The sequence below is a fragment of the Gracilinanus agilis genome, chromosome 3, assembly GCF_016433145.1.
Source record: "Gracilinanus agilis isolate LMUSP501 chromosome 3, AgileGrace, whole genome shotgun sequence".
NCBI classification, from domain to species: domain Eukaryota; kingdom Metazoa; phylum Chordata; class Mammalia; order Didelphimorphia; family Didelphidae; genus Gracilinanus; species Gracilinanus agilis.
In genome coordinates, this window is record NC_058132.1 from 476,428,777 (window position 1) to 476,438,771 (window position 9,995).

The 9,995-nt window shown below is 39.7% G+C and overlaps 1 protein-coding gene across 1 annotated transcript in view; it reads left to right on the forward strand.

Annotated features, from left to right (window-relative positions):
- Positions 1-4,420: 4,420 nt before the first annotated feature.
- DHRSX (dehydrogenase/reductase X-linked) overlaps positions 4,421-9,995 on the forward strand; it is a 374,374-nt gene continuing 368,799 nt past the window's right edge. Inside the window, exon 1 of the mRNA XM_044669282.1 lies at positions 4,421-4,499. Coding sequence (XP_044525217.1) covers positions 4,421-4,499 — 79 coding nt within the window. The remainder of the gene's footprint in view (positions 4,500-9,995) is intronic.

Consider the following 9,995-nt stretch of genomic DNA (forward strand, 5'->3'; position numbering starts at 1 on the left):
TATATATAGGGGGCAGCTGGGTAGCTCAGTGGATTGAGAGCCGGGCCTAGAGACGGGAGGTCCTGGGTTCAAATCCGGCCTCAGACACTTCCCAGCTGTGTGACCCTGGGCAAGTCACTTGACCCCCTTACCACTCTTCCACCTATAAGTCAATACACAGAAGTTAAGGGTTTAAAATAATATATATATATGTATATATATAGCTAAGAATTAGTGAAGGGTTTTGTTACCCAAAAATGAGATTTTCTGTGAGAGAAAATGGATCTTACAAATAGCAGATTCACAATGCACATTCAAATAGAGTACCATAATTTCCAATAGCACATTTTAAAACAATAAACAATGATGTTTAAAAATCATATACTTGTTACAACTTTTAAATCTTGGCTAAGAGTTTCTCAACAAACTGTTATTGCTTCCATAGAAATATCTGATATTTAAAAATAGAAACCTTGTCTAAATCATCCTCAGATAAGAATATACAGGAGCTCCTTGGCTTCCTGTTTTAAAACACAATTCCGGGTAGGAAATTGTATGCTTCTACCCATTTAAGGCAATATTTTTTCTTATAATAAAATCTATAAAAGCTTATCCTATAAGACAACAATTCTTTAGGATCTAAAGTAAAAGTTAAAAAACCTCTTGTAAAATTACAAGTTAATTCTCAAGGTATGGAAACTTCCAAGGTTCTATACAATTACCAAGACAGAATAATATTTAAAAAACATGTGCTACTATAAGATGTTATAACTGCAGCGTTTTTTTTTTTGATACAGTAAGCTTTAAGTAAATTAGGAAATATAATAAAATCATAAGCAGAAACTTCATTAGCTTAAAATGATTCAGTGCAACAGGAAAATCAACAAAATAAGCAAGATTAATTCACAAAACTAATTAGCAAAATACAGTAAGATACAGTCTCTTTAAAACTCTGAGTTCTGAGGTTTTAAAAATAAGGGTTTTTTAAGTTCAAAGTTCTAAGCAGGTACGGGGTGAATTTTTTTCCCTGATGTTCAGTTCTTAATCACAAGAAAGTTTGAATAGGCCATGCGCCCGATGAAGAGTAATCACTAGTTCAAGGATCAGACTCTAGGTCCATGTGCGGTCAGGTCTTGGGCTCAGGGCTGGAGAAAAGCTTAGGTCAGTTTGGTAGAAAATACCCATGTGGAGAGCTTATGGGCGTGGAGGGCAAGAATGGTCTTTCAGGTTAAGAGTCCCCTATAAGAGAGTAGGGAGAAAAGGGGAATATACTTCCCAAGTCTTTAGTGGCAGAGCTGAAGCTGAAACGGCGGAACTCGGCAAGTCAGGGCGGGGGTTGCTCCTCGGAAATCTCAGGATTCTGGATCCACAGAAATGGTCTGCACTGGCGGGATTGCGGCAGGAACATGAGGCAGCAGGAAAAGCAGCAGAGATCACAGGCACTGGGGCACTGGCAGGCTCGAGGTGGGGCAGGAAGGGAGACCAGGTCAGGACCCAGGAGATCAGCTGCGAGATGATACTGGCTGGGCTCCGGCATTTTGGGTTTAAAGCCAGAAGCCAGAATTGGCTGGCCTGACCTCCCAAGGTGATTTGGGCTGGACTGGCTGGCTGAGTCCCACGGGAGGCAAAAACATGCTGTTGCTTATAGCGAAAGCATGGTGAGGAAAGCCACTTTCCTTTTTTAAAAAATTGTCCAAAAGAGCTGAGCAAGATGAAGATGGCCAAAAAGCAGGCATGGCTCTCTTTAGGCTATCTGGAAAATTGAGAATTTGAATTCCAAACTTCGTATGGTTGCCATTATTGTTACGATTAAAAATGATAAAGACTGATATAATAATAGAAATTAGTAGTTTAATTAAAGCCATGCTGATAGAGATAAAATCATTAGGCCACATGCCTGTAAGAATTCACATTGCCTCAGCCATTTTTACCCTTCGTATCGTCCGCTTGGTAGCTAAAGAGAGGCCACTTCCTCCTCCCCCAGGAGACTTATCTCCTCTCTTACATCGTCAGACTTCCTGTTTGCCATGAGGAATCATGGGAAATGTAGTTTCAAAGTCCCCCACATGTCCATAGGAAATTTATAACATACTTTTAAATGGCATCTTCCCAATTCCAAATATACAGAACTGAAGGAATATGGGTGGAAGGGTTTAAAGATTAAGGAAGGGAGGACACAAAGAGGGAAAGGAGGTGTAGAGATATAGGATACTTTAGCATAATGTCAAGCCTGTCAGGAAGTTGCTCTGATGGAGTGAGAACCTCTTTCAGACAGGTAGACAGAATTTTTATTAAGGTTCCCAGGAATGAGGGGTGTGTGGGATAGTTAATCAAATAGAAGACTTGGCAGAAAAATTAACATCATATTGGTAATCAATGACAAGATAAAAGATCAGGATCCTAATATAAAGGAGTAACCAACACCCAGCCCAGAAGTTCTTTTCACCTTCAGTATACTGGCCCTATCTCATACAAATGCTAATTGAGTTCCTTTGACCTTAGAAAGAAGCTATGGAAAAATGCAAATCAGCTTTCAGGACTGCAGCCCTGGGGAGGTCCCAATACAATTCAAGGGTCAGGAAATCAATCATGAGAAATATAAGAAATATATCTTTAAGTCTGGTGTATGAGCACCTTGCTCATTAGAATCCACTTTTAACATTTTAATAATTTGTTCATACCTGGAACTCTACATCCTATTATTACCTACAAAGAGACATATTTCCTGAGCCGCAAAATGAAAGAAATCCCTTCCTTAGACTCTGCCCCATCCCAAATTCCTATCATATCCTCCTTGCCCCCTTTCACTAACTCCTAGGCTCTTTTGTCATTACTGTCTCCCTATCTCCCATTAGGTTCTCAGTTCCATGGCATCTCACTTCTGACTTTACCAATCTCCTGAAATTGCCCTGTTCTCTCCAAGGTCAGTGACAAGCTCTGAACTGCTAAAGCAGATTGCTTTTTCTCAGACATCTTACTTCATCTTTATGCAGAGTTCCCTTATTCTTTGCTTCTGTAGGGTTGCCTATCAGAACCATAAGATGTGAGGAATGATCTCAATACATTGTGATTCAGGGGGGAATTTTTCCTAGGTAGTTGCTGGTGTGGGTAACTAGCAGCAAAAGAGAAGAGATTAGTAAACTACCGATAATGGAGGCCAAAGGGTAAAGAGATCAGGTCGGGAGAAAATTGGGCATTAATATGCCAATGGGATGGTTTCTTTGTATTAGAGACAAACTCCAGGATCACAGGAAGGGAGGAATACTATTTATTTTCCAACCTCCAATTGATTGAACATACATTCTTTGGAATCATGTCATGGCTCTCCACTTTAGAGAAGACTTTCCTACAGGATGAAATACATTCTCCTTAGCTATGCATTTAAAGTACCCCAAATTTAGTGCAAATCTACATTTCTAGCCTTATGTCACATTATTCCCCTTTATTTACTGTACATCTGCACATTATTACACATTATTTATTTACATATTCATTTGCATATTTACTTATAGATTTACATAATATTATATATATCATGTTATTCCCCTTTACTTACTCTATATTTCAACCAACCTTAATTACTCTTCTCTACATACTTTCTCTTGTTCTAGACACCACTCATATATGGAGTGCATTTCTTCCTTACCTCTGATACTATTTTTTTGACCGACTCACATAGCCTCTTGAAACTTCAGTTTGCTCATTTAGGGATAGGGGTAGTGTGAGAGGGAATTTTGGGAAGGAGAGACAGGTTTGTAGCAAAGGGAAATGGAATTTGATGGAACTGTAGACACAGGGGTAAACTTGGTTGGAATTTAGAAGGAGGGGGTCTGGAGGTTCTGTAAGGTTGGAATTTGGACTTATAGCAAATAAGTGGGATTTATAGCATTTAGTAAATGCAAGGTTGAAATGCAGATTTATGGCAGTTAGAGAACCACGACCCACTCTGGGCCCCTTCCTGGAACAAGCTACAGCCCCCCACCCGAACTAGAGATACCCTGTTATCTAACTTAGTGGCTTAAGCAAACAAACATTCCCAAGGGTGAGGGTCTATATAACTATTGTAATCTTCCCCCAAACACGGCTCTATTTGGGAGCTGTCCTAGCCTAGCTCGGGCTAGTAATAAAGGTGTCTCCTGTAAACTTGCATTGTCTCTAGATCTCCATTCTTGGGTCTGCAATTCTGAACACTAACAGTTCTAACTGCCAGCCTGAGGGGAGCTGGTTCGAGGTTATAAAGCTAAAGCCAGCTCTGAGATTGGTCTCTGACCTCCTGCAGATCTCTAACCTTTCCCAAACCATTCCTGTGACCTGTTATTTTCATCCCCTGGAAGCTTTTGTACGATTTCTCTGTCAACTTTATAAAGATCTAAAACTATGAAGAGAGACCCTGTCACTATAGTTGTAGTGGGTGGCTAGGATTTGACAGACCTAGCCTGAGATGCCGTCCCTTCAAGGACTAAGAGCAAATATGGCATCACTCTCAGTCCTAGACCAGTATAGATTGTATCTGACTGCAGGTTAAAGAAGAGGGTTTGTTTTAACAAAAATAGCAGGAAGGGTAATAAGGGAGGTGGGTTGTAGGAGAGTCCCTATCACTAAAAATGTCTACCTTGAGATCCCCAAACTGACTTTGCAGTAAAGTCTCCTCCTTACCTGGCCAGGCAGGCCTATTCTCTCTTTTCTCTCTGTCTCTAGATCCCTCTGCTATCTCTCTATTCCTAAACTAAACCCACACAGAGTTTTGAGTCTTTGAGAAATACAGATGGAGTAGCTCGGATAACTGGAGTTGGAAGTGATTGGGTTCACCTCAGAGAGGAAATCCTCCCTGAGTCAACTTTGAAAGTTTAATCAGCTTCTCTTTATAGTTTAGATCTTCTTTATAAAATTGACAGATAAATCATACGGCAGCTTCCAGGTGATGATAATAACAGGTCACAGGAATGGTTTGGGAAAGGTTAGAGATCTGCAGCAGGTCAGAGACCAATCTCAGAGCTGGCTTTAGCTTCATAGCCTCAAACCAACTCTCCTCAGGCTGGCAGTTAGAACCTCCAAACCCCCTCCTTCTACATTCCAAACAGGTTTACCCCTGTGTCTGCAGTTTCATCAAACTTCCCTTTGCTATAAACCTGTTTCTCCTTCCCAAAATTTCTTCTCACAGTAGTGATTTCATTGGAATAGGGAACATTTGAAAAAATAGAAAATTTCTATTGATACATGTTGGCACCTTCTCTACAGTTTAGAGCCTTTTAGAGAATTGTCTCCTTGAGAGGTTATTTGCTTAGGGTCACACAACCAGTTTATATCAGGGTAGTGTCCCCATTTATAAAATAGAGACATAATACTTACACTTGAAGAAAGTACTTTGCAAACCTTTAACTGCTATAGAAATGTGATTGATTATTATTGGTATCATAGAATGTATATTTTGAAGAGACTCTGAAGACCATCTAGTCACACCCTTGAATTTTACAATGGATGAAGCTGTTATTCTATTATCACTCTTTCATAGCTACATTCTGCAAAGAATTTCTGTCTTTTCTCTCTTATACTTGGGTGGGTGGAAGGGGAGCATAAGGAAAGAGTGGCTATAGTCATGGAAAAAGGAGGAATGAATCCAAGAGAATTAGTAAGAGTTGATGATTTTAACCCATTTCCTGAATTTAGTTGGATGGAATTTACCAAAATAACTGGACTTATTGGAATATTAGATTGGCATTTCTCAGTATGCCTCATTGGCCCACTGCCATTAAAATTAAGTCATATAAAAGTGATAGATGATTTGTGATTTTTTTTTAGTGGATTGTTCTTTGTTTCAACTTTAGAATTTGGATTGGGGACTAGGATGGATTTTGATGAGGATTATTGTCTCTGCTTCACAATTAGGTCTTTATTACATGCTATCTTGTTCTATAATTGTTTCAAGAGTGCATGTTGGCTTCCAAATTAGGCTTTAAATTTTTGTGTCAAGGACCATATTTCTTTCCTGTTGGCAGCTGGGGCTATAGTTACTCTAAAGTAATAAGACCAATTACCCAAACCACAGAGTTGTTTTGTTTTGTTTTTACAAAAATGAATGGTGAATAATCCATTTAAAGGCAACAGAAAACAAAACAAAACACCTGATTTTTTAGAATCTGGAAAACAGTATATCCAAAATTCTAGATTCCCTTGATCAACAACTGAAAGATAAGAGGTTAAAATGATATGACTCAAAATAGCCCCAAAAAGAAAATAATCAACCACATCAACAAATGATTTTATAATAGACTAAAAGCAAAACCTTTTTTTTTTAATTGAATTCATTTATTTGTTCATTATAGTAAAGATTCCAGCTATCTCTCTCCCTCCTTCACCTCCCTGGCCTAGAGAAGGTGTCATTTGATAAGAAAAATATGCATATATAAAACTGTTTTGCTTGTCTCTATTTAGCAGTTCTTCCTCTAGAAATGGACATATACAAGTTCTTTTTCAAACAATATTTCTCTTGCTCTATATAATGTTCTCTGGGCTCTGTACACTTCACTGTTCATAATTTCATTTGAGTCTTGCCCTTTAAAAATTTTTTTTAGTTAACTTGCCATTTCTTATGATGTACTTGTTTAGTCATTCTTCAAATGATGGGCATCCCCTCAATTTCCAGTTATTTGTCACGACAAGAGAGTTGTTATTAATATCTTAGAGCATATTTATTCTTTTCCTTTACCTTTGATCACCTTAGAAAACAGACCTAATAGTTGTATTGCTGGGCAAAAGGGCCTTTACAGTTTTATAACTTTTTGGGTATGGAAATAAAAAATAAATATGTAGGTAAGGTTACGTGGATTTCTAGATACTTAGAAGAAAAAGTCCTTAGGGCCATTTATCAGAAGTCCTTAGGTTTGGGAAGGCTTCCAGGGAGAAACTGACAGAAAAATTAAAGACATCCAAATTCGTGCTAGCAATCTCTCTGGTTGGAGACACAGAACTGAATTAAGGCATTAACAGCCTTATTGATTATCAATTAACTTGGGTAGAAACTGGTTATATTATCAGATAGAGAGAGTAGTGAGAGTTTGTCTTCCTCTTTTTTATGTTTTTTTGTTTTTGTTTTTGTTTTTTCTGTGCAGAAGTTATCAAATGTTAGAGCTTTTTTCTTGGTCTTTTTGGTGGTTATTTTTTGGCCCTTGCTTTGGCATCATTATGCTTTCTCAGCCAGAAGTCTGAGTAAGGCAAGCAGACTCTCTTTGTATGGAGCTAAGGAGCAGTTTTTGCCTGTGGCTACTTTGTGAGTTTCCTAGCTTCTCCTGTCTGTTAGGCCTCTGCTGTCTGCAAGCCCTCTCAGCCTCACTCCTGTGCCCAAGGTCTGAGCTCCCCAGCCTCCTGGGGTCTCTGGTCCAGCTGTTTTTAGGGTCAAGCCCCCGTGGTCCTATTTGGCTGCCCAGAGCCTGGAAATTGGCCCACACTTGCTCCTCCTCCTGAGGTTTCCCCCAGAGTCTCAGTGCGCTGAGCTGCTTCCACTGTCTGCTGCCTCTCTCAGCCCCACTCCCGAACCCAAGGTTTGTACTCTCTAGCCTCCTGGTGTCTCAAGTCTTGCTGCTCTTAGGGGCAAGCTCCTAGTGGTCCCAGTTAACTGCCAAGGAGCTAGATTTTGCACACACACAAACCCCCCCCCCCCGCCCCCCTCTTGCTCTAACTCTGGTGTGCAGCCTCTGACTCTGGTACTGCTGGTGTGTAGGGGAGGGTTGATCAGCTCATGTTTTGATGGGAGCTATTTTCCCCCTTATAGAGTGGAAGTGCCCAAATCCCACGTACCTTTGATACTGAGCTCTATTGTGGGGTCCCTTTTTTCATCTGGATTTGGTTTCTTTGTGCTTTGGAGGTATGCTGGTGGTCGGTAGTGAGGAGAGTAAAGTGCCCTGCTTCTACTCTGCAGCCATCTTAACCCAGAAGTCTCTTCCCCATCTTTTTTATTTTGTTTCATTTTTTCTTTATGTCTCATGAAGTCATTAGCTTCTAGTTGCCCACTTCTAATTCTTAAGGAATGATTTTCTTCTGTGTGCTCTTGAGCCTTGTTTTTCATTTGGCCCATTTCTTCTTGCATTGCTTTTATTTCTGTTTCCTATTTTTCTTCTCTCTCTTTTAATTGATTTTTGAAATCTTTTTTGAGCTCTTCCAGAATTTAAGTCCAATTCATATTTTTCTTTGAAGCTTTGTGTGGGCTTGCTTTGCTTTCACTGTCCCTTTATATGCCTGTACTTTGCTCTTTGTCACCATAAAAATTCTCTATGGTTAGATATTTGTTGATGTTGTTATTGTTGTTGTTTGCTCATTTTTCCTAGCCTTTTTTTTAAACTTACAATTTTATTTTAAAGATAGACTCTGTTCTCAGAGAGAATAGTGCACTGTCTTAAACATCATTTCTTCCTTGATGCTACACTTAGTGTTATTTTTTTTCAAGTTTTAGCTCTTCCAAGGTTGTGCTTTTGGCTATGGGCTAGAATCTCAGAAATCCACCTCCAATTGTTGTGTCAATTAACCTCTGAGACTGCTGATGACTCAACTTCTAGCCTTAGGCTTGGGTTAGGAATTTTGATCTGACTCTGGGCTTGAGCAGGTCAGGCACACTGTGGACTGCCTTGCTCTGGGCCTCTTCCTTGAGCTTTGGTAAGGGCTAGCTAGATCTGGGCACCCACAGGCTGGCAACCTTGGGATTATCTTCACTGGACATTTGGGGGCCTAGCAATGGGTTTAAACTGACCTAGAGTGCTGCACAGACTTCCTTAAACTGGGATTCAAGTCCTCACTACAAGCTTGGGTTGGGGCTCCTGGCCTCACTGTGGGTTTACACAGATCAGGCCCACAGACAGATTGCCTTGGGTTGGAATTCTGGAGCTTACTGCAGGTTTGCTTGGAACTTTTCAGAGTGTTCACTGGGTTGCACTACTTTTGGCTTAGGCAAGGTTTCAGGGTCTGGATGCCAGGTTCAGAGCCTGTAACAGTAGTTGTGGGGTTGGGGGGCTTGCTGTTGGCTTACTGCTTACTTTTTTTTGTAGCTGGCTATGCTCCCCTGTCACCCAAGTGACCCAAATGCTGTCTACCTTTCAAGTTATTCTCTGCATGAAAGTTGCTTCATTCTAACTCCTCATTGGTTCTTTCACTCCAGTATTTGTTTAATGGCATCATTTTAAGATTGGTTGGAGGGTATTCTCATGGTGGTTTGAACTTTTCCTTCTTCTTCTCCATTATTTTGGCTCCACCCTCCCGAATCATATTCTTCTTTTGAGTTTCATGTTTCAGAGTCTGATTTTCTATTCATCCCCTGTCTTTTCATCAAGAATAAGTCCTCTGTTTTATTAATGATTCATATTTTTCTCCAGAAGGATTATAAACAGTTTTGCCAGGAAGGTCATTCTTGGTTACAATCCTTGCTCCTTTGTCTTCCAAATATTTTCTAAGCTCTCCACTCCTTTAATGTAGAATCTTCTTAGTCTTGTGTGATCCTGACTATGGTTCCACAATATTTAAATCAATTCTTTTTGCCTGCTTGCAATTTTTTATCTTTGACCTTGGAGTTTTTGAATTTGGCTATAATTTTGCTGGAGATTTTGATTTTGGGATCTCTTTCAAGAGGGAATTGGTAGATTCTTTTAATTTCTACTTTACTCTCTAGATCTGAGATTTTGGGTCAATTTTCCTTGACAGTTTCCTGAAATAAGATATTGAGTCTTTTTTTAAAAATCACGGCTTTCAGGTAGTGTAATAATTCTTTTAAAATTTTCTTCAAGGGGCAGCTGGGTAGTTCAGTGGATTGAGAGTCAAGCCTAGAGACGGGAGGTCCTAGGTTCAAATCTGGCCTCAGACACTTCCCAGCTGTGTGACCCTGGGCAAGTCACATGATCCCCCATTGCCCACCCTTACCATTCTTCCACCTAAGAGCCAATACACAGAAGTTAAGGGTTAAAAATATATATATATATATATATATATATATACACATAAATACACACACACATACATATATATATATATATATA